Source organism: Gallus gallus, chromosome 4 (assembly GCF_016699485.2).
Source record: "Gallus gallus isolate bGalGal1 chromosome 4, bGalGal1.mat.broiler.GRCg7b, whole genome shotgun sequence".
In the NCBI taxonomy this organism is placed as follows: domain Eukaryota; kingdom Metazoa; phylum Chordata; class Aves; order Galliformes; family Phasianidae; genus Gallus; species Gallus gallus.
The window spans coordinates 13,832,341-13,857,013 of NC_052535.1; the positions used below are offsets into that span (position 1 = coordinate 13,832,341).

The 24,673-nt window shown below is 47.1% G+C and overlaps 2 protein-coding genes across 2 annotated transcripts in view; one reads left to right on the plus strand and one right to left on the minus strand.

The window, feature by feature from the left end:
- The window catches only part of LOC124417941 (translation initiation factor IF-2-like), a 62,477-nt gene extending 59,770 nt beyond the window's left edge, over positions 1 to 2,707 (minus strand). Inside the window, exons 1-3 of the mRNA XM_046940877.1 lie at positions 2,570 to 2,707; positions 1,971 to 2,409; positions 253 to 337 (exon numbers count right to left, since the gene is read on the minus strand). Coding sequence (XP_046796833.1) covers positions 253 to 337; positions 1,971 to 2,409; positions 2,570 to 2,707 — 662 coding nt within the window. The remainder of the gene's footprint in view (positions 1 to 252; positions 338 to 1,970; positions 2,410 to 2,569) is intronic.
- On the plus strand, positions 2,562 to 24,203 carry IRS4 (insulin receptor substrate 4). The gene is made up of 2 exons (XM_003641084.6): positions 2,562 to 6,292; positions 21,851 to 24,203. The coding sequence occupies exons 1-2, from the start codon at positions 2,800 to 2,802 to the stop codon at positions 21,853 to 21,855; spliced, it is 3,498 nt and encodes a 1,165-aa protein (XP_003641132.4). The 5' UTR covers positions 2,562 to 2,799; the 3' UTR covers positions 21,856 to 24,203.
- Positions 24,204 to 24,673: the final 470 nt, after the last annotated feature.

The following is a 24,673-nucleotide window of genomic DNA, read 5'->3' on the forward strand; positions in this document are numbered from 1 at the left end:
ATTGCAGGAGACACCCGCAGGAACTCATCATTCATCTCTCAGCATTTCTGCAGCAAATGACATACGGCCCTCCTTTGGCTCAACAGAACAAGTACCAATCTCTTTATTACTTCAGATTACAGACATTACAGCCAGCTAGGGAAACTATAACAAAGGCAGTGGCTCCAAATTCTGGTGTTTTACAGTACCCACCTCAGATAGGCACTTGGTAAGATAGAAACAGCAAGTAAATGAAAGACAAAGCAAACATACCTCCAGATTTCCGAATGACAGGTTCTTCTAGTCCAGTGAAGATCAAGAGACACAAAGAGGGGATCTTGATTTCCCTTTACAATTGCTGGAAGACAAATTAACCACAGTTAAGGAAGCGTTTGATACACATGCAAGGCTGGTTTCTGTAAGTAAAACTGAAGAATATAAAACTGTCTCCATGTAACAGCGGAGCGCTGACCGTACAGACCAAACTACAGCTATGTGCTAAACCAGTAAGCAGAGGTGCAATGAGATGGGAACCCACAAACATTTGTGGAAGACGTAATAATTTGCAGCATAAAAGGTAACAAAGTTAGTACCAAGTGTACCATGGACTAACAGGTGTTCTTTATATGACCTACAAAATAATAAAATAATAATATTTGCTACAGAAAAACAGTAACCATGGTTCAATAACTGCATCAAGGAACTACATTTATTTGAAAAGAAATTAGACGATGTCATTATACCTCCTAATAATGGAAGCTGGGAAAGCATAAGCAAATTAAAGGTTAGTATGCAGTTTGGAGAAGTATTTCCTAGCAGTCCTATATGAAAACATGAATAATTTAAGTTCTGAGGAAGGCTAAGCACTCTTCTTAGCCAAAGAAAGCCCACCAGGAAAATGTCCCTATCGCCTCTGTTGTTCACAGCCCGCGCATTACAAACAGCTCCTCCCAACCCCAAATTCCAGCTAGCGAGATTATCCATACATGGCTTTCTAAACTCCTGGGGGAGAACACTGCAACTGCAATGTGGTAGCAAAAGACTTGTAAAAGGATCATAAAACGCTGATGCGTTTCTGCTTACATCCAGAGATGGCCCATTGGCCCATCCAGAGATGGTCTCTGTCATGCAAGCCCAGAGGCGGATGACTAAAAAGTAACATCCACACACAAAATAGAAGCCCCACAACTCTTCTTTTAGCTGTTTTCTCATTGGACTGAGAGAGAACAGGGAAGTACAAATAACGAGGCATCTGCCATCAATAAAGCAAGCACAAGGCTTGGCATGCCAGCTCCCAGTCTGAGTGACTGGAGACTCCAGAAAGAAGTATCTTTTCCCACATCCAAGAGGCAGAACGCAAGAAAACACTGAGTGACCTATCCACAGATTCCACAAGTGTGTGGTGGAAGCCGGGGTCAGGCGTTGCTTAGGGCGGCCAGCTCAGCAACCTGCCAGAGGGGAAGCACTGAGCGGCCCTGAGAGCGGAGCAAGACGTGACCTCTGCACTGAGGGAAAGGGCTGTTCTGACACGACCGATGCACAGCACGGCCTCACCCACTGAACACGGCTTCGGTGGGGGAACTTCTACCAAAAAGGGAGGGCACTCCGCCCTCCGTGCTCCCCACGCACCCCAGCAGGTAGGCGAAGGGAGAGAAACGGTTCCGCACCCTCAGGTACTTTATTTAAATGGCGGACCCCGAAGGCACCGATCACAGAGCTTCGGCTCTGCCTGCGGTTTCGGCCGTCGCAGCCAGAGAAAGGCGTCCCGCCGAGGGGCGGCGTGGATGCCCGTCACTCCGGGGCCGGCAGGGCGGGGAAGGGCGCGGCGCGGGCTCCGGCCGCCCCTCACGCACAGCGGTGCGTTCCGCTCCCGGCTCAGCAGCTGCCCGCGCGCCGACGGTTGTTTACTTCCTTCGCGGCGCGCGCGCACGCTCAGCCCCCTCCGTCCCTCACCCCTTGCACTCCGCCACCGCCCCGCGCGCCCGACGCACCCCGCTGACCAATCAGAACCACCACCAGCCTCGCAGGGGGGCGGGCACCTTTTAAACAGGAGCCGGGGAAAGCAGCGCGACCGCCCTCTCCCCTCGGCCTGAGGACGCGGCCGCTCATTGGGCGAGGGCCCTGCCCGTCTCCCCGAGCCCCCGCCTTCCGTTTGACTCGCGCCGCCGAGTACCCGCAGCGCCCCGCCCCCGCCTCCCGTAGCCGTGTGTGTGAGGCGCCGATTGGGCGCCGCCCCGCCGCTCGAACCCCTCCCGTCAGCGCCGGCCCCGCCTCCCTCCCCACGCACCCGACCCCAGCGCAGGAAACACCCCGCCACGCCGCGGCCGGCCTGAAGCCCCCGCCGCCTCCCGTTGGCCCGCGGCGCTGTCGCTCCGCCGAAGTCCCGCCTCCCCCGGATAGAGCGCGACGAAGCCCTCCCCTAGACCTCCTCTGATTGGCCCGTTCGCCAACGGCCGCCACTTCCCGTTGGCCGCCTCTCTGCCACTCCGCCGCGCGGCGCAGCCGGCTCCCCGCTCGGGAGCTCCGCCCGCCGCCGGCCGGGGCCCCGCCTCCCCCTCTCCCGGCGCGCGCCCCCGCCCTCCGCGGTCACGTGATGTTTTTGCCGTGGTGCCGCCGAGGCCGCCCGTGTGAGTGCGAGTAGCCGGGCGCCGGCGGGAGGGTGCGGGTAGGCGGGCGGCGGGCACGCAGGCAGGCAGCGCCGGGTCTTTGGCGCCGCCCGGCTCCTCATGCGCGGCCCGCGGCGGGCGCTTCCCCGGTGAGGGCGGGTTCCCGCAGCCCGCCCCGTTTCTCCCCTTCTCCAGACCCTGCCTGGCCCCTAAGATGGCGAGCGGCATGAACGGCCCGGGCGGCGGCGGCGGCGGCGCCGGCGCGGCGGTCAGGGGCGGCGAGGAGGAGCCGGGCGCCCGGCACGCAGGAGGCGGAGCCGTGCCTCAGCAGCGGGAACCCGGTGCGGCGGGCGAGGGGGAGCCGGCGGCGGGGGACGGTGGGCGCTGCCCGTCCCCGCAGCCCCACCACCTGCTGCTGCTGCTGCGGCGCTCTCCCAGCGCTTCGCTCTGTCCGCCCGCGGAGGGCCCCGCGGGCCGCGCCGCCCTGGGCCGCGGCGGGCAGCCCCCCCCTGCGGGCCGCGCCGCACCCCCGGCCTCGTCCTCCGGCGGCGACGACGTGAGGAAGTGCGGCTACCTGAGGAAGCAGAAGCACGGGCACAAGCGGTACTTCGTGCTGCGGGCCGATAGCCCGCTGGCCCCTGCCCGGCTGGAGTACTACGACAGCGAGAAGAAGTTCAAGAGCAGCCTGCGGGCGGGGGGCGGCGGGGCGGCCCCTGTCTGCTGCCCACCGCCCAAGCGGGTCATCCCGCTCTACCAGTGCTTCACCGTCAGCCGGCGCGCCGATGCCAAGCACAAGCACATCATTGCCTTGTACACCAAGGACGAGTACTTTGCTATGCTGGCGGAGAATGAGGCCGAGCAGGAGGCCTGGTACGAAGCCATCAGCGAGCTGATGAGCCAGACCAAGAGGGGCTGCCTGGAGCAGGAGGACCAGGCGGAGCAGCAGGTGGATGAGGATGATGAGCACTACGGGACCTCCCTGAGGCCTGGCACTGTCTTCAAGGAGGTGTGGCAGGTTAACGTGAAGCCCAAAGGGCTGGGCCAGACGAAAAACCTCACTGGAGTGTATCGGCTGTGCCTCTCCAGCAAGGCTATCCACCTCGTTAAGCTTAACTCGGAGGTGCCCTCTGTCCACCTACAGCTGATGAATATTCGCCGCTGTGGGCACTCAGAGAACTTCTTCTTCATCGAAGTGGGCAGATCAGCCTCCATCGGGCCTGGAGAGCTCTGGATGCAAGTGGATGATTCTGTGGTGGCCCAGAATATGCACGAGACTTTTTTGGAGACCATGAAAGCGCTCAAAGCCTTTGCAGAGTTTAGGCCCCGAAGCAAAAGCCAGTCTTCTGGTGGTGGTGGTGGTACCAATCCCATCTCCTTCATCACCACTAGGAGGCACCTGGGCAACCTGCCCCCCAGCCAGACGGGCTTACAGAGAAGATCGAGAACTGAGAGTGTAGTTGGAGGGACGCCTCCTACCACCAAGAGCAGCAACTCCTACCGCTTCAGGACATCCAGTGAGGGAGAAGGAACCATGACTAGACCTTTCAGGTCAGTGACAGGGAGCCTGATCCACCTCAACACTGCAAGGATGAATTTGGGCCGGCAAGAAGGGAGTGGAAGGTACGTTAGAGCTGCATTCAGCTCATCATATCACACTAGGTCTGCTTCGCTGCCTGTGTCTCATTTTCCCTCCACTACGAGTCCTATCAGCGTTTCTTCCAGCAGTGGCCATGGCTCTGCTTCAGACATGTTGACCAGGCCTTCTAGCTCGTCTGTTTGTGGCTCTCCAAGTGATGGGGGATTTATCTCTTCTGATGAGTATGGCTCCAGCCCTGGAGATTTCAGGTACTTTAGGGTCCGGAGTAATACACCGGATTCCTTGGGAAACACACCGCCTATCAGAGAGGAGAATTGTCTGAGTGAGTACATGTCCATGAGTAAGCAGCAAGCAGACGATAACTCAAGAGATGATTATATGGAGGCTGAAAAGTGTTTCAGAAAAAGAACTTACTCTCTAACTAAACCAACTTCGGTAGCAGTGCAGCAGAAAACAACACAAACTACAGCTTTGTTAGATGAAGATTCCGTAGGAAATCATGGACGATTACTTTACTCTGAAACATCAAAATTGAAAGGTAACCATGAATTGGAGTACAGTGACAGTAATCTTGATTCTATATGCAACCAAAGCAGGAGTAAAGCCAGGGATGATGGATACATGCCAATGATGCCAGGCGTTGCGTCCTCTCTGTCAAGTAACAGCGATTATTTGCCAATGACTCCTAAAAGTATGTCTGTTCCGAAGCAGATTAACAATTCATGGTCACCATCTCAGGTCGACTCAAGAGGATATATGATGATGTTTCCAAAGGCAAGCTCTTCACCTGTACGGAGTCCTTTAACTGGATTTATTTCTAAAGGTAGTAACGAGAAGATTGTCAACAATGAATACATGGATATGTCACCTGGTAATTCAGCTCCAAAGCATCCCGGTGATTCAAATTATATACATACTAGTTCTGCTTCCAAAGGTTTCAGTTCATATTTTTCTTTGCCTCGAAGCTTTAAGGCATTAACAGGACAAAATGGTGACCACAGTGAATATGTTCCAATGTCTTCACCTGGAAAACTCCTGTATGGTGGACCAGAAAATGTAAAAAGCACCAACAGCGAAGTTTTGTCTAACGGCATCTCTAAGTCACCGGTGGCAAAAGGTTCAGATGAAGGACTGGTGCAGAACAGGGCTACACGGCCAACAAGACTCCCCCTCGGTACAAGAGGGAGTAATACTATCCCAAGAATGTATGATCGCACAGTTCCACCTGAGCCGGCAAGTCCTGGTGAATACATCAATATTGATTTTAATGAGAAGGCAAGTAATACACCGTATTCCTTATCTGCAGAAGGATCGCCATCATCTCTGGGCTCAAGTAGTGACCACAGGCAGTCCCCACTCTCAGATTATATGAGCGTAGACTTGGATGTACAGTCACCAAAAGTAGCGAAAGAACTATCTAACTCTTTAACAGATATTTCAATTTATGCAAGTTCCAGTATTCCTAGAAACCAACAAAATCCTGACTATGCTAGGCTCTCCTTTGGTACTGCATGTGTTAGCGCTGCGAATAACAGGACTGATGATTACACAGAGATGACATTCAACATGGCAGCAACGCCACCTCGACCCTTTGCTGCCGAATCCGATGATGGTGTAAAGATGGATAGTCCTTCTTCCATAGTTAACAGACTGTGCATTGTTGATCGATATGCTGGTAGCAGTAGTTTTTCTGTTCCTAGTGCTGAGCCTCCAATGGGACCGAAAGTTATCCGAGCTGATCCTCAAGGCAGGAGGAGACACAGTTCTGAAACCTTCTCTTCTGCTGGGACTGTGACGACATCCTCCTCTTTCTTTACTGATAGTAGCAAAAGACACAGCTCTGCCTCATTTGATAACGTTTGGTTAAAACCAGATGAAAGCATTTCTGATGGTCAGGAAAGCAAAATGTCCAGGGATACCTCAACTGGATTTCAAAATGGCTTAAACTACATAGCTCTGAATTTATGCGATGATCCAATAAGCTGTGAGGCAAGTACTGGGACGCCAACTTGCCATCTCCAAAATGGTACTTCAAGTTTGGACAGTGGAGCGTACGTAAGCATAGACTTCACCAGGTCTGATGGTCTGAAGTGTAACGCTGCACGAAAAGGTTTGTAACTTTACAAGCAATTTCCTTTCATGCATGCTTAACCATAGGAATTAAATTGTAACCTAATACTAAAATGTGGTCTTAAGAATGGGGTAAATGTTGCTATAGAGTCTGTATTCCAATACAGCTTGTCCTATAGTAGCGCAGACACCTAACCACTGAACAAACACACCAGAGGACATGGTCCTTGGCCTACAGGGTATGGGTTTATGTAACTCTCCTAGGCAATTAGAAGTGTTATCAAACTGCCATCTGCTCAGATATTTTTTATAAAATAATTTTGCTAGTATGAACATCTATCATTCTATGTTGTGAATTCTTGTTCTGAGATTATGATAACTCTTCTCCAATTTGTTTTCCTTTCTTATACCTAGGTGGTTCTTCCAACTGAAATTGAAATTAAGTATTTTGTGTTGTGGATAAGGAGAGCTGAAAGCTGCTAAATTAGGTTTAGAGGTCAGAAGGTGGGGCTTGGATTTGTTTATTGCAGTAAACGTGGGTGAAATGTGTTTCAGAGCTTTGTGTGTGCAAATGTGCATGCATTTATTTATTTGAATCTTAGGTAAACAAGCTCACTTCTCTTTTTCTCCTGAAGGTTTGGTGTGCTACTTTTGAGCTCTGCTCTCCCGAGTATCGCAGTGCCCTCTGCAGAAGCGATTCCTGGTGGGGTTGTGAGGGGCTCCCACAGCTCCTGCCCTTGCACTCACTGCCAACTGAGCAATATCTGAGGGCCTCTGCTGTGCAGAGATCTGCCTGTTAGAAGGCAGCGAGGAGCACCTGTGGTAGAGGTAGAACTGACTGAGGGGATGAACTCTAGGTCTGAAGCTTTGGAGAGCAGGCTGCTAGCTCTCAAGCAGTCAGCAAAGTCTTGCTGAACTTAAGGTAAAGCAGTTTGAGATGTCTGTAGAAATTTTGGGGAGGGAGAATATGGGCAAATGGAGGGAGGCTCCTATTCGTAGTCAGCTTTTTGCTGTCATGGTGGGAGCAAATAATAACTGGCTGCTGGTGTTATTATGCATGTCTTGTAGCCAAACAGTAGTGTAAGATTGTATTTGGAAGTGTAATCTCTCTTTTGATACTAGTGGCCCACGCAACTCCTTACAGTAATACACCTGGCCAGGCAGAAAACAGTGTGTGTTGTAAGCGTTGTTTTCTTCTCTTCGCAAATGTGTGTGTCGTCAATAATTGATGACTGCGAAGAGGAAATATTTAATCGCTGTTGGACATTGATGTTTGTCTACTTGTCTGTCAATAAGAGACAGCAGTAAAGGGGCAGGCTGCTTCCGCTTTTTATTTTTTTCATTACAGTCTTAAATAAAATGATACTCTTTTTTCCCCTAGTTTTGCTTTAAAACTGTCTGAAGACAGAAGGCATTGTAGCAGCTTAAAATTGTGTAGCCCTTAATAGGGGAAGGTGTAAGCCTGACTCAGCTAGCATGCCATTCACAGTCTGGCAGCAGTGCTTGGGGCTGCTCAGAAATGTGTGGTTTGCCTCAGTGGTTTTTTTTCCCTGCTTTGTTTTGTTGGTTGGAATCAAATTTAGAAGACGTTGAAAGTTGCCAGTCCAAGAAGTGCTTTCCTCCAAAGTTAGGCTTTCAGCACTTCAAAGATTTTTCTGCTAAGTCAAATAGAAGCTGACTGCCATAGTGTGTTTGTTTTTTTGGAAGCACCCCCAAAGACAGCAGAATTCCTGCTTGATCTTATTTCCCTCACATAACTAAAACGTGTATAATTTCTTGAGAGTGAGAGGGGAAAAAAAAAATAACAAAGGTGATTTCATTTTGTCTGGGCTATAAGTACTGCATTTAAGAGCACTTTTCAAGAGACTGGTTAGAAAACGTACTTACTTTAAATGTTTTGTTTACTGCAGCTTCAGCAAAATATCCCCAGGCCTGTGCTTGGGTTTTTTCCTTGTCTATTACAAGTTGCAGGGGGAGGGAGCCTTGCTGCTGGTGTGTTTTGCTGCCAGTCTGCTTTCTGGAAATGAAACATGCTTTAAAATGAAGTAAAAGAAGCTGCGTATAAAAAAAAAAACATGGATGCTGGCAGGAAATTAAGCGTGAGAATAGTAAGAGCTTAGGTTGGTGTTGTCCCACTAGACCTAGAAAGAAAACAAATTTTTAAAACTCTACTTCAAAACAAGGCCTAAAAGTTTTCCACAAAGGGAACATAAAATATTTACGATGTGCAGGAGGAGGGCAGGTGGAGGTGTGGGCACATTTGCTTCCAGGTGGCTCATGGAGTGGGGAGTGGATTGCAGAGCAGCCCGGGCTAAAACACAGCGTTATGAGTTGGTGGTGTATGTCTGTTTCTTTGTAATGGCTTAAGATTGTTGATTTTAAAGATAATGTTTTTCAGTCACGTATTAAATCATGTGTTTGAGCTATAGCAAGCCTGATTTTAGAAGTCTGTATTCCCTGACCAGCTTACCAGTTTCTGATGTGATGAAGCTTTTATTTCAATATTTAAAAAGAATGTTTAATCCAGAAAAAAAAGTTCAAGTTCCATTTTGAACAGTGAAAATAAATCCCCATTCTTAAACCTCTTATATCCTGAAGAGGAGGTGCAGTGTACCTGTGTGTAATTGATAGCTTTAATACTTTCGGAGACTTTGCAGAAGTGAGTGCTGTCTTCATTTCTGCATCCCACCTTTTTAGTCTTTGCCTGAAAAACGGTCTGAGGTGAAAGAAATACATTCTTAAGGAAAATATTTACTAGGCGCTTTTACCCTTTACTTCCTAGGAAGGAGCTCCCCATATTTATCAACCTCTATCATATGGACATCTTTAATCTCCCTGAACTGCAGTTGTGCTGGAAGGAAAACACTTCCTGACTCCTGTTTGCTTTTTTTGTTTGCTTAAGTTAGATATTGTGTACAGTGACTCAACTGCATTCTCCGAACCACTGAGAGGGAAATGGAGAGAGAGATTTCCAATGCATCATTGCCCCCTCATTGTAATTCCCAAACTACTTCTGGTTCAGGTTCACTGATGTGAATCAAACTTTTTTTTCCCCCCTTCTCCATTCATGAAATGGGTGGAGGATGGGAGGGCACTAATGTGAACTGATAAACAGAGCTAGCTCACAGTTTAACTTCTATTTTGGATTTAGGCAAAATTGAGGTCAGGTTTATGTTGAATACTATGATAAAAAGAAAATAAGGTTCTGATTTTGAGTGCTTGAAGTTTAAGGAGGTCATTAGCAAAACAGTTTCATCATGAGATTGTTACACAATATTGAAGCAAGCGGTTTGCAGTTTTGATTACGTGAATCTGAGTCATGAAATTTTGTGCTAGGAGTACGGAACACAAAAGCTACTTCAAACAGGGCTTAGCTAATGTATACCTTGTTGTTGGACCTTGTAGAAACTGGGGATGATAATGAGAACGGGGTGGTAATAAACTGCATAATGGGTCATGTATAATAAAAGTTTCTTCAGACGTAATTAGAAATACTAAACCTACGAAGATACCCTGGATTCCAAAAAACAAAACAGGCTGTTCAGAGTAAATGCAGCACTCAGTTTAATACCAACCCACCTATTTTACACCTACTCTTTAATCTTACCTCTACCTGATATCCTAATGGTACGTTAAGGCGTTATTTCAGAAGTTCTTTAAAGTGCAGGATTATAATTTAAATGTTCCTCACCTTTTTAATCTCCTCCTGTGTGAGGTTGTTGTGTGTGCTCTGGGGAGCTGGGAGGAGGGAAAATAAGTACAGCTGTAAAGGAAAACTTTGATTCTAAATTGTCCAGATCCTTTATGCTACTTGTGTATTTCAAATGCAAAGTCTTGAATATGATGAACAATGTGCACTTTGAGAAGTTCAGAAGCTGGAAGTTTTAGCTATTGCAAATATAGTAAATTACAGTTTACAGGATACCAGACAAATAACTGCCCCTTTGGATTTCAGAGCCGTGGTTTGTAGAAGTTTGCTTCAAACTGAGGCTTGTTTGTATCAGCAGAACATTTGGGGCAGGGGACTGCTTAAAAATAACTTGAAGAACCCTACTGAAATGAATCTCAACACTGCCACGCGGCCCAAGTCCTGCAAGTAATGTGGGGATAATAATTCTTTGAAGGAAAAAACCAAAACTTGAAGTCTTGCTGTAACAGATGCTACTTTGTCTTGAGTGACTAGCTGTAAAAATGCAGGGTAACTTTTTCAAGTAGCATACAAGCTACTGAAGGCTGAACAGATTTTTGCCTTGCAGTGTGGGAGTGAGTTAATTATGACATATTTGACCAGGAATCAGCTGGGTTTCACTTGTGCTTGGTGAGAAAATCTGCGATGCAAATGTTCCCCCGCTGCTGAGAGCGAATGTGCGCAGTGAGTGTTGGAACGCTCCTGGAAATCAGCTTTGCAGACTGAGGCCGTAGTCGCAGCTGATGTTGGTGTGTCTTTTTGGAAGTCGGACTTTCTGTGATTGCCCTGTGGGTTAAAGCACTGCTATGGGACGCAGGAGTTCTGGGAGGAATCTGATACTGGTGCAAACTGGCTTTTTTTTTTTTTTCTTCAGTCTTCTGATGAAATTTGAAGTACATTTTATTGCCCCAGCCCTTCCCTCCCGTGCTGCCAGAGGGGTGGGCAGGTGGGGCTGTGGGTCGCTGTCCCTGGGGCTGGCTGTGGGGCCCGGTGGCATGTTAGTAGGATGTTCAGCTGGGAGCTTTGCTGGCTCTGTATATGCCCTTCTTTATGAAAGAATCTTTAACAAGTTTTCTTCGTATAGATGGCTGGGAAGGGAGGGTTTATGCCTTGAGGTTTTGGATGGTACAAGAAGAGGTTGTATTGCTGTGTTGTGATTGGTGTGTGCCTGTGTGCTCTGCTGGTGGGTCTGTGGTGCTCCCAGCACACGCTGAATAGTACCCAGTGTTCTGACTGAGTAACAAGGATGGTTTTTTCCTGATCCAAAGCAGGAAACAAACTCTGCAGTGATTTTGTTTAACTACTGTTGTGATCAAATGTGCCATTCTTCAATCCAAAGGAATGTGGAACGTTAAAACTGAAAGGCAGGTGAGAGAGGAAAGCCTCCTGTTTTCTGGGGGCATTTATTATTGCTGTTTTATCCTAAAAATGTAGTGCTTGTATGACTCATCCATCAGTGGTCTGAGGACCTGGCTGGAGATGAACCCCGTGGCCCACCCTGTAAGTCGCTGTTTGGCTGTCTTTCACATTTAGCTTTGGCATATCGACAGCAATCCAGCAATTAAGTTGTGCTGTTGTCTATTAAAGCAGAACCTTACAGTTTAAAGGAATTAGTAGGGGAAAAGGAAAAAGCATGTTCTAGTTTTAATCAAGCCCTGTGTCTCTGCAAAGGTCGCTGTGCTTAGAGGAGGTTACAGGTTAGTTGGGAGCCTTCATCACTTGGGATGTGTGACATTCTCGAGGGCAGGGGGAAGAGAAAAGTAAATGAGCCTGACTTATCAAAGGCATCTCTGAGGTGTTGCTCGACATCACAAGAATATCTTATCTAAATGATCTTGAACATATAAGTGTTTGGATTTCTGGAGATTTTCTTTGGGTGGGGCACTACCCTACAGCAGCAGTGTAATAGACTGCTTGGAAGGATTTTCTGCCCTGACAAACTGCATCTTGAGGGACAAAGGTTGATTAATTAAAAACACTGTTTTTCTAGACATTTTGCTATATACTCGAATGCTAACAGTCCTAATTGCTAGTGTGTGCGTGTATAGGTGTGTGCTATCTGCCAGTGATTTGTGAGTTAAGTGTGAGGGCTAATCTTCTTTAATCTTCTGGGAAGAAAGGGCTTTTGAAAGAGATAGTTTATACTGAAATTAATATGGTTAAGATTTAGATGTAATTCCAACGTGATGATACAATCTAATGTGACTGAAGAAAATTCAGAAATTTTTAATTAATGGTGAAAGATGAGTGGTGCTTGTTTTTACTGCATCATATGCATGTGTGTGTCACAAACTTACAAATATCACACTGAGTTATTGCATTTATACAGTATATATAAGAAGAGTATTTCTTTTCTTGCTAGGACATGAAGGGCTCATAAATGTGCTAATCAGTTGGAGAAAGCTTTCACTTTTAAGAGAATGAGATTTTGCAGAATGACAGAAGATATCAACATGCTGGTTTTCTATTTCTGACAGTCATGGGAACTAATACCAAAAGGAGTGCAAGAATTCTGGTAAAATTTGCTTCTAAATTTATAGGGACATTAACAAATAATCACGCTACCTCCTGTAAAAGGAGGATATTCTTTTCCATGCCTGTGCCAGGCTAGCTTGCTTTATTGTTCACAGCTCTTACTGAACAGGTGAATTTGCAGTAGGACTTTCTTGACACCTGGGTAGGTGGAGCCTGAAATGTTTTTGGGAACTGATGTTTCTTTTCACATGGATATCTCGAGACACCTGGAGTTTGCAGAGTTCTTAATGCAAGTGATGCTTTGTTAAATAAATGAGAGCCTGTGGTATACAAGACCAGAAAGAGCTACTGATGTGACCCATTTGATAACTCATTCATGTGAAACTCCCATTTAAGGTGTTGACAAATATTGCAGTTCTTATGGCAGCTGATTGCCAACTGAATTAATACGGCCTTGATAAGCCATTAAAAAACGCAGAAAGACACCTTGAGTCCAGGCACCTTGCGTTTCCTGGTGTAAGCAGCTGGAGCTTGCTGGGGTGAATGAGCTGAGAGCACTCATAAGTGTTCCAGCTCATCTCCAGCTTGTTTGTAAATAGATGTCTGAAACAATATGGGCTAAGGGGGTCAAAGAAAAGCAAAAATAGTGTATGGAATATCACGTGTTCTAAGTCTGTTCATTAGAGATAATTATGAGCTGCTTAGTTTTCAATAATAGCGTTCACTGTTGAGTTTGCACTTCTGGAATATTTGCTTTTGTGTGAGAGATGTTTGGAGGTATTTGCCATCTATATTTAACTCTGCGGTGTTTTTTTGGGTGGTGGTGCTGTTTTGTGTTGTTTGCTTTTAGAAACATGTTTTTAAGTTGCAGATTGTGGTGAACAGGGTAGTAGTTAGGAATGAACTTAAAAACTGAACAGGCTTGATCTTGAGGTCGTTCAGACAATACTATGACAGTGACTCTGTTGCCCTCTACTCATACAGTTGCAGAAGCTGAGCAGGTAGGCAGGAGTGAGATCTCGTATTCAGTGCCACCAGCACGAGGGTGTTAGTCCCCATCTTGAGGAGCCCACCATTCAGAAGATGAAGCTGGAGAGATGGATGAAACTTAATGTGCTGGGGTGGAGAGCGAGATAATGATCAAGGTGGCTGCCATTGGTAGTGAAGATAAGCGCCTCAAAGAGATAAAAGGCTGTCTGAGAAAGGTTGTGAGAGAGGAAGCTGGTGGAGGCACTTGGAAGGGCACGCACAAGGCAGGCAGTAATGGGAGGCAGAGCTATAAATACAGTGGTTGTAATGGTTTATATGACTTGAAGAGGATGAGGTAAATGTCAGAACGTGGGCCAGGTTATTAATTCTGGTGAGAGGAATGTGGGCCAACATGTATCTCTGAGTTAGGAGCGTGTCCCGGTGTTTACTTCTCCCTCTTAGATGTGGAATGTGATGTTTTTGTTGTTGTTTTGTTTTTGTAAGTTAGGTTTCCTGCAGCCACGTGACTGATGGATTTGGTGCAGCAGGGATGTGGGGATGTGTGATGGAGCACAGGATCACCCTGTGTGGGGTCACTGTGCAGTTCATAGCATTCAGTTGATGTGACGTGGAGCTGCATCTCGATCTTCCTGAGACTCTGATCCAAAAGCAGGTCGGGTGATGAAGCTGCTCTGGCATTACTGTTTGTTTTTTTGTTTCTGTTGTGGCAGATCTTTAGGCAGCATCTCCAGATTCAGGCAGCCTTCTAATGTTAGGTGCCCAGGGGTGCGTTCATCTTCAGATCTATAACTGGCATCAGTGCCCTGGGAGTCCAGCTTAAGGAGGTCTGAGTACACGCTTGATAAAAACTTGTCTGTGTAGAGGCATAGTGTAGCTCTGACCTCTGTGAGCTCTGGAGCTGCCTCTGGGAGCTGAAGGCTCCCTCCGTGGCCTCTGTGTGCTGGGATTGAGATGCATGCAGTCTGATCCTCTTCTTTCTCTCCTATAAAAATGAGGGCTGTGTGGGTATTCTCATGCAGACTCAATGACATGGTAATTAGAAAATGGAAAAAATCAATGCATGCCACTGCTTGGTGTGGTAGCAGGCAGGGGCTGATGCAGAGCGCTCTGTGCAGGCACACGTGGGCTGAAGGCAGGGCTGAGGGCGGTGTGGTCGCCTGGTATGTGGCGGCGCAGCAAGTTTCTGCCTTTGACAATCACTTACGGCAACAGAGGTGAAAGAAGAAAAGTGCTGAATGCTTTCAAGTGTCAATGACTAAAGGGGTTGGGAAGAGCAAAGGATGAATTAGAAGATGTGAAACTTCCTTTTAGAAAGGAAATTTCGTGAAAAGAGACATGAAAGGTGTGGAGCTGTGCCATTAGTCACGAATGACAGCATCGTTTTTCTCTGTGTTGTTGGGAATGGCTGTGTCTGTTCAGAGCAGACCTGCAAGCAGACATAGCCTGGCTGAGGAAGAGCAGGGTAAGCTGATAGAGCACCTCCCCACGGGCATGCTCTCAGCCTCCGATGCTTTTTCAGCTTGGGGGATTTCCTGAGCCTGATGCTGTGTGTCTGTTTCATAACGTGGTACGGGTCTTTACTCCAAGTACTTTTCCAGTCTCTCTGATGCTGTGTAATGCTGTGTATCCGTGGCAGGCTCTGGTCACCCAGCGCATGCTGTAGCAGACCTCTTTGCATCTATTTTGGACCTGACTTCTTTTGGCAGCCCCATCATTTTGTACTGCAGGAGATAATGAGCTCTATCTTTCTCCTCCATGCCACTTAGGATTTTGTACATGTTGCATCTTCTTCTGCCATGCACTCGGCCTTCGCGCTTTGGTGGCTTCCTGCGTGCAGTGGGGACACGTGCTGTATCTGTGTTCTTAAAATTTCCTCCTGCCTCCCCATGCCTCCATACAGGCTGCTCTGTGGCTGTGCCTGGCAGGGAGGCTGCCTCACACCTCCCAGCACTGCTCTGACCCTTCCGTTTGCTCTGACCCTTCCGTTTACTCCAGGTCCTTTCTGAAAGAAGGAAGCAGACCTGTGCTGCTCCGTACCCACGTTCCATGTGGCCGTGGTCTTTTCCTCGTTGTTTCCCAACGGTTCTCAGCATCTGCCTTGCAGGAAGAGCACAGGTGGAAAATGTTTCTCTCTGCTGATGTTTACGGGCTCTCAACCTTTGTCACGAGAGTGAAGCAAACTGCAGCAGGTCGTACTGCCATAAGGCACACAAACAAGGTCTGTTTGGCTAAAATTTAGCTGTTTTCTGCCAGCTGGGAGGTCAGCCAGAGCGTGCTGCTACAGCTTTTTTTCTTTTTTTTAACAAAAGCAGGACTTTTTTTCTTTCTTCTGCAACATGGAAATCTGAAATGTTAAGCTTCTGTGTTCTTAAGTGGTCAGATGTTCATTCATAGTATTTTCTTGGTATACTGGAAGGGATGTTTAGTTTTCAAAAATAAGAGGAAAAAACCCCAGCTTATCGATCTGACTGGTTTGGTTTGACTTAGTGTTCCAGCCCTGCCAGTACAGCACGTGAGCTTCCTAATTCTAGGAATAGTGGCAAAGGAGGGGAAACCAGGGAGTGTGCATAATGCCTTCCTAGAAGCTCCAGTACGGTTCATTGAAGCAGGAAAAGAAGCCGCTGCTGCAGGAGATAAGGCATTTCTGCAAAATAAATAAAATGATCACAAAGCATGGGAGAGGTTTTTTTAGCTCATGAAGTTGCCGAGCACTGAGTACTGGAACTGTGCTTTCAGTTGTAGATAAAGAGCATTTATTTATGGGGTTTAAAAGACAAAGTTACATCTTGAAGAGGAAGAGTAACCTAATTCAGTGGGATATGCTGTTACCAATTGCTTTGTTTAAATGGTTTATGCAATGAAAAATAGATCATGTAACAGCTTTTGTTTAACAAGTTATGTTTTTTTTGCACATAGAAAGGTCAGTCAAATCACAGGCACAAAATATATTCATTAGCTTAATTCGAACATCGTTACTCTGTTGCTGAATGGAAGAAGTATGTGAGATATGTGCTTAAGGGTATGGGTATAGCTGAGCATACACCCAAATAAGGATGTTTCTGTGTGTCAGGGCCATGATTGGGTTACCCAGGTACAGCCACTGAGTGTGCAGCGCTCCAGTGAGCGCATGCAATGCTCCAGTCAGCGTGTCCGTGTGTCTGATACGAGTTTGTCGAGTTGGCACCCGAGTGAGTTGAGAAGAAATCCTTTGCACAAATAACACCGCTTGTCTCTAGCTAGGTCTGGAGTTATGCCATTAAGTTAAAACCTGAAGAAATGGGAAAATGTCACGGGATAGTTAACTGTGGTTAACTGAGGTCTGGGTTAACAGAATTCTCACTGATTTGTGAAGAATGTATTGCATCAAATCCATTCCCCTTGCCAGGCGATGCAATGTGTCGCATCACAGGGATGCAGTGTCCCATGGCATGAGCACAGTGCTTCTGGACGTGTATGTTGTGCCTCGAGGTGCTGCTGTGCCCGGTGCTGTGCAGAACAACAGCGTGCCATGTGCCCACTGTGTGGGGATGTGCATGGCTGTTCTCAGCCTTCTCATCTGTGCCAGTCCGCTGAACACTGACTTCCCCTAACCTGAGGATCAGGAAATGGAGAACTTTGGTGGTATTCTTCAGAAGGCTTTAAATTGCCTTAGTCTTTGATGTGGAGATTTTAATCATTTAATTATCTTAAATTAATATCTCCTGTAAGCAAAGCTTTTATCCTTTTAGGAATCAGTTGCGGGATTATGTCAGTAAAAGCCCTTCCTGTAAGAACATACTATTTAGGGTGGATTTCTTGGAGGGAAACAGGATGTGTCTGCTCTGCTCCTAAAACCTCGTGGTGTGTTTTAAAGCGGTCTGACTTGTGTGACCTTAGTCATTCAGGTGCAGGAAATGAAGTGTGTATTGGATATATTCTCATCTGATAGCTTCCAAATAGAACACACAGGGTGCACGGTCTAAAGAATTAAGACTGTCTTAATCCTCTGCCTCTAATTTCTACGAAGCTATGTATTTCTTGTTCATAGAAAACATGCAGAGCTCTTTTTTGGCACATTAATTTTGAACGTGATGTTTTTCTGGGCAGTGGCTTTGCTGCCATTCCAGTTCAAGCATTCGCCCTTGTAGTTTCATTTCTGTCTTCTCAATCTTTTTCTTCTGATCGTTTATTCCCTGGGGAGGTGACGGCTCTGTATAGTTTCATAATCAGATCCCATCTTAAATGGGCGACTTGAAGTTGACTTGTGTACTGTGGAGAACACTGATTTCATTTCCCAAGCTCTGCTTATGTGTTTTGAGAGGCGATCTGTGAAAGTTTTTTGGATGCTTTCTGCATTTATTTTCCATACTGAATGCTCATAGGAAGTTGAATTTAATAACAGAGCTGAAGTTGGAATAAGCAGGAGAGTCCTGCGTGTGGTGCTATGAGAACTACTTCAAATAGGATATTTCTAGGCTGCTTTAAAAATAGGGGGTTTTGAGTTGAGGCTTTTGCTGCTGGTGTTGTTGCAGTGACCAATTATCAGATCTACTTATTTCTTACCTTGAGGTGGGTTGAGGAGATCTTGGAAAAGCCCCTGAAAGCCCAGGAACAGGGACGCGCTTACACCAGCTCTGAGAGCACAAGTCATCTTCAGAGCTGCCCAGTGGGCTTCACTCAGTGCCATTTGCTTTGGGACCGGGACTGCTCTGTGAGCGTTGTTCCTCCCTTCCAGGCCAGCCCATACCTCGTCTGCTTTCCTCTTGGAAGATGTGTGTTGTTTATCTGACAGCTCCCTTTGCAGTTCCATCAGTGTTGAGTCAAATACATTCATGTGGTATCAGCAACGAAACGCTAATCGTCTGTTTCATGCTGTTGATCAGCAAGTCTCAAATGTATGCTATGATCATGGAAGAAAACTGTTGACTGATGGATCTTATTGTGGACACCAAGGTAAGAAGATCTGCGTTCCAGGAACTGTGCTGCTTTCCCCCGGCACCCCTTATCCTGCATTAGTGCCACGGGCATGGGGAGGTGAATCCCTGCAAATTTCAGTGCCTGAGCACTGCTATAGCCCTGGGATAGAAACCACCCCTTTTCCTAAGGAACTTCTCACGAGGAGCCACGGAAGTGAAAATCCACAGCCCTGCTCTGAGTATCAGCAGCATGACAGACATGGGCCTTTTCTCCTCAACACTGACCCTGTTTCAGAGCTCTGACTGATCACTGCTCCTGTGTGTGCACAGCTGGAGGTGCCTTCATAGAAATGGAGCCATACACAGGGTCCTGTGGGCAGCTGGGTTCCTGCTGGTAGCAGCTGTAGCTCCGAGAGCTGCGGGGCAACTTGGGGGTGCCATGGGAAGCTGCTACTGTTGCCCACGGTGCAGCTCCACAGCTCAGAAGTAGCTGTCAGGGCTGCAGCTGCAGGGGCTGCCGCGGTGCTGCAGGGACCCCTCTGCTCATGGGCTTGGCTTCGTGGGAGGGGTGCCAGGGTTGCTTCAGTGTCCTGAGGGGGTGTGGGTGAGCGGGGCTCTTCCTGTACAGCTGTATATATAGCCATAAATAAATGCTGAGGCTTTTGTCTTGCCAGAAGAGAGGCGATGAGCAGCAGCCAGCTGTGCTGCTCCAGCTGCAGTGCTCGTTTCCAGCAGTGAGGAGCTCAGAGCAGTGCTAACAGCCAGCAGCTCCAGCTCCCAGCAGCAGTGGGGGTGTTGCGAGGCTGCTGTAAGCTGTAGGTGATGTCACCTGGGGCTTCCTTCTGTTTGTTTACGGTTCCCACAACTTCGTTTTAGCTTAAAAACTGAGGGGAAACATGAAAACTGTTGTTTATAATAATGGGAGAGGGGGAAGAAGACCTCACGTACTGCCTGGCAAAGAGCTGGGAGTGCTGTTCGGCCCTGCCCGGGAGCACTCAGAGCTGTGACAGCTCAGCCGAGGGCTGTTCTGGTTCCCTACAAACTGATGTGTCAGCTGGGGCTGCGATTTGCTCACCTCTTAGCCAGCATTAGTTACACCGCTCCTCAGTTGGGCAGAGTGTGTTCAAAGATCCGCAGTCAGGAGCGCAGCAGGTTCTCCTGCTCTTAGGCTTTTCCTCCTTCCCCCCCTTCAAGCATCTGAAATGCGATTTGGCAGTTTATAAAAGTTCCTGCAAAGCTGGAGGTATTTATAAATACCGAGTTCTGCCACGTGGGATTATCCTGCTCAGACGGCCCGGCCCTCGCTGCTCCCAGCACTGAGGGCGTGCTGGCGGGGATCGGAACAACTCGTCGGGCAGCTTCCAGGTGCGTGTTAGGTGTGGAGGAAGATGCACTGACAAAAGCAGAGACGGTTTTTGAAGTTCCTTTCATGTAAGCTCATAGGTGCGGAGCAGGGAAGGGGTGGGGGGGTGTTGGTGGATGTTAATTTGCCCTGAATGCAGGTTTAATGCGGAAGCCTAGGCTGTTGCGATGGCTCACTGGTGCGCATCGTTGAGGTGTGATTGGCTTCAGGCTGTGGTGTGTGTTTTCCTCCTTTGGTCCTACAACAGAATATTTATCTGAAGGGGAAAAGCGTTTCAGAAATAACAGCTTGTGGAAACAAAGCCGCTCTAACACGTCGTGCCTCGTGTGTGATGGGGAATGGCCTTTCGGAGCGATCTTAGAATGTCTGTGAAATAATAGAAATAGGGATTTTTGAGGGTGTATTTTTTTTCTGGCTGTGTTTTCCTCGGATTACAGAAAACGAGTTGCTGCGTCTTTGGAGAGCGGTGCCCAGCCCCGGTGCAGGACCCAGCAGCGCAGCCCCTCGGTGCCTTGCCGTGCCGGCAGAGGCAGCCCCTGGGGCAACCCCTGCGCTGCTGTCTTTTGAAGAGGCGGTGCTCTTTGTCGGGCTGTGGAATCTGAGCTCCTTTAGCTTAGGGTGGAGTCGGTGTGTTTAACGTGTGCGTTCTTCATGTGATGGGATATGTAAGTAAACATACGGGTTTGCATTAGTATACGTAACATTTGCTTGTGCTCTAGCCCTCACATTTTCTTCAGCACATTCCTGGGGCAGAAATAATTTGGTACTGAATTTTCTCTAGCAAAATGCTGACACCCAACTGCTGTCCTTGTGGCCCCACAGAAAGCACAGCCCCTATTGGGGCCAGAGCTCCTCTGCCCCCACAGCCTGAGGTGCCTCCTGTAGAACCGCTCTCCCTGATGGCAAAAGGCTCTCCCTGAGCAATGGGAGCTTGTGTAACGTGGTTTGGAGAGGAGAAGTGAGACCGCTCCTGTGTTTGATGTTTCCTGAAGACTTTCTCCTTTACCCTAGCCGCCATCTGTGCTCTGGTAGCAAACTTGCTGCTTACTCCCTCCCCGTGTGGCAGCAGGGGCTGGTCCTGCAGGTGGGCATCAGCCTGGGCAGGTGGGCAATGTGAGGGAAGAGTCACTCAGTGCCTTGACTGGCAGAGGGCCGTGCTGTAGAGGGGAAGGACAGACATCTGCAGTTGCCATCTCTGCACGTGCCACAGGAGGGATGGTGCGGGCACAGCCACTGGAAGAGTGGAGACTGTTGTCGGTAGCTGCAGCCCATGTGCTTTGTGAGCATAAATGCACAATGGGAAGGGCAGTGCTGGAGGTGTAAGCGGTCCAGAAGGTTGTACAGCTCAGGGAAGTGCTGTGCTTAGATAAGCAAAGGGTAAAAATAACAGAAGTGATGGAAGGGGATGGTCTGTGAGGACTGTAATGCTGTGGGTTGGCTGACAGTGGCACTCCAGAGTGAAAATGTGTGTTCATACCGCTGTGCTGGGAGCGGGAAGGGTTTGCAGTGAGCTGAGACGTGGCTCTCTGTACGTTCCAGTTGTGCTCTCACCACCAGGTATTTGCCTCCCTCCTTTGGGCGTTCCCATCCCAGGAGCCTGTGGAGTCACTCTTACCTTGGCACACACGTGTGTAATTGCAGAGCTGGCGTTGTGCTCTGGGGCCATCCTCTCTCCCGTCCCACCTCTGTCCTGTCACCCAGACATGCCTTCCTGCTGTACTCGAAGGTTTTCCCCTCTCCTCTTACTGAGCACTTTGTATTTTGCTTTTTCCTGTCGCTTTGAGGCCACTGCTTTTAGCTGACAGCAGTAAAGATGGTTCTGTAGGTTTGGTGCTGCAGATGTGCGCCTCTGTATGATGGGTTGCCTCTCAGTCAGACGAAAAAGAAAACTGTACTCTGAGGTGTTAGTTGTTATAACTAAATTATGCTTTTTCCTGAAAAGTTGAGGCCAGGGCACACAGTTGTTGTGACTTGCAGTGAGTGTTTATATTGCAGTTCTCTACCTGTTGTGAATGGGAGTGTTTGTAGTTAGACCTAGGGCAGCACAGCCCTGCCAGGGAGCTGCCTGCACGCAGCGCTCTCCCTTCTGCCATGGATGAGCTCCATGCACTCTCCTCACTAGCAAACACTTATTTCCAATGTAACTTGCATTTAAAATGTCACCAATTTTTTTTCCTCCCTTTCCAGACTGACTGCATTGCCATGGAAACCATTGTTGGAAGAGAAGACTTCTGCTGGAAACTCCAGAAACTGTGTGGTGCTTTTGGAAGCCAAGCTCAGCTCCAGCCGGCTACTTTCATTTCCACCAGCACGGACACGGACGCATCCTTCCAATTAATTTTGTCATAGACATCAGCTCTCTACAATTGAATTAATTTGAATTGAGACTTTTCATAGCTGTGCTTTGGTGATGGAAATTGGTCTTTCCTGTCATGTCTATCTGGGAGGCAGCACGAGTGCTAGTGGGAGATCCTTACACGCCCTTCTCTTCCTCCTACCTCTCCCATTAATTTGTTTTTATTTATATTCTGAGACGTCAAAGCTGGTTTCCGATGTCTGCTTACCGTGGGTTTTGCTTCTCTGGTACGTTAACAAGTGATTAGCTTAAAACTTAAAACATGTTGTTAGCGGTATTCGGGCAGTTGGGAGCTTCAGGTGGGTGGAAGGAGGGAGGGAGAGGTTGAGGGGAGAACCTGCAGGGCTGAACCGGTCTGGAAAGGAGAGACCTCTTCTGCCTTTTGTTTTGTTTTGCTTTCATGGTACGAGAGAGACTTCTTGATCATAGGCTAGAGTACTTTAAATCAAATGTCCGTCATGGCTTAAGCTGACTTTTTTGCTCAGAATTTTGGTATGTACAAAGTAGGATTAAATGGGCTGGTTGTCTTGTAGGTTGTTTTTGTTCTTACCCTCATGATACTTGTTTATAAACATGAATTGTGTAAAATGAGGTTTTTGTTCATGCATTCAAATGGAGGAGTGCAGAGTCGTATCCAGCATTTGTGACTTCTGCGTTACATTTGTCAGCTGTAGCTTCTTAAAGAGAAACCACCCTAATTGATCTTACTTTCAGCCAAAGTCCCATCTTTAATTTGGGACTGTTTTTGTTCGTTCTTCGTGGCATAATGGGAAGAAGTAAAATATTGGCTCTTCAGTTGTCCTTATCCCAGTTATAGAAGTGCAAAGAATGATCATTTGACATTTTTTAAAAAATAAATTGCAGAAAAATCAGGGCTTAAGTGCTTCACTCTTGTACTGATATATATGTATTTTTTTGGTTGAAATGAGTTTAGGCTTTTAACACTGCTATAAACGTAAAGAGCATGACACTAGTTGTTGGTACATGCCATGTATAATGAAAGGCACTGATGATTGGAAAAGAGTATAGAAGTGGTACATAAATCCTCATGCTGTACTGCACCACACAGCTGTACTCCTCTACATTGTATATTGTACAACCGAGCAGTCGGGCCGCCTCGCTCTAACATACAACCTTTACAGTACCGGTACAGTTTGTAGAACCAGTCGGACACCGTCACTTTTGCTCGGTGGTGTTTACCCACATCTATTTTCGAGCAGGATTAAAATGTACATGTCAAGGTTTGGTGACAACTTTTTGGGACGTGTGGTACCCATCAGTTGATGCAGCGTCCGGTGACGAGAAGAACTGTTGTACAGGGTTTAAAAGCACAGAGCTGATTGCGATTCTGGAAGAGAAGTTAAAGTTGGTACGGATATTTGTTGCTGCTAAACATACACTAATGAAAAATATGACCACTTTTCTAGACCATGATACTGTCTTGCCATATAGCTTTTGTTTGGTCTCGTAAATTAATAATGCAATACGTAGACAGCTTTTTATAAAGCTTTACATCTTTTTTAGGAAACCATAATTTGGATGAAGATAGTTCTAAACCTTTAACGTGAGAGGGAAAGGTTGTTTTGAAGAAAAACGTACATACCTATTTCATATTAGATCCCTGAGGCTGCCATTGTACAATATACAGCACTGATTTAATAAATGCTGAATAAATAATTAAATGGGTAACCTCAACTAGAGTGGTACAAATACTAACAGGTACGGCATAATAAATATGCAATCTTTTTGAATCTCTTAGTTTACAGCAACTAATTTATTCAGTATTGTGCTGGAAGAACATTTTCAGAATATGTAAAACATATCACTATGTATACTACCTTCCAGCTACCCGTTTATGCTGCTGTATAGTACAAAATACCAATGATGGAACAATGTTTGTCCTGTAAATTTAATTTGATACTGGACAGTTATCGTCTGTACAAACTAAAACATATATGGTTGAAACTGTTCATTATATTTGCTATTCCTGCTTCACAGATCTGTTTTAAAGTTGAGCTGATTGATCTGGCTTTGTCTTCCATTGTAAATATTGTTATGTTGTTTTCTTTGTAAAACACATCGCATCTGCGGTTCTGGGAGACTGGCTTGAAGCTCTGTATAGTGTTTATATTTATCTGACTTGGCTTTCCATAGAGCTACTTGCAGTAAATACGTGTTCATGTAGCTCCGTGTCTGGGTTTTATTTTTAAACAAACTTGTTTTCTTCCGTCGAAAATGCGTTTCCTGCTGCTGCTTTCCTTACAGAGCACGTTGTCACTCTTCCTCCCTGGAGATCTGAAGGAGCTGGTAGTGTGTTTCAGGGGAGCGATTCTCAGCCTTTCCGATTTTCTCTGCCACTTACTGTAAAAGGTATCACACAGCAGAACACCGAGGAGCTTTCCAGTCGCCGGGTTGTAGTGCTGGTAAACAAGAGAGCTTCTGAATGGTGTGTGTGTGTGGGGGGGGTGGGGAAGCGGTGCATGATGTTTCCTTCTTTAAATGCAGAGTAGTATGCCAGTTTTTGTTCAGAACTTTGTTTAGGACTGGGCAGGGAAGTTCCATTATCAGCACATACAGTCTTGGAAGGAACTTTTAGCAGAGTATGAAATAGAGCTTAGCATAAAAGGACCCTGCATGGCTTTGAGATGTAGGGT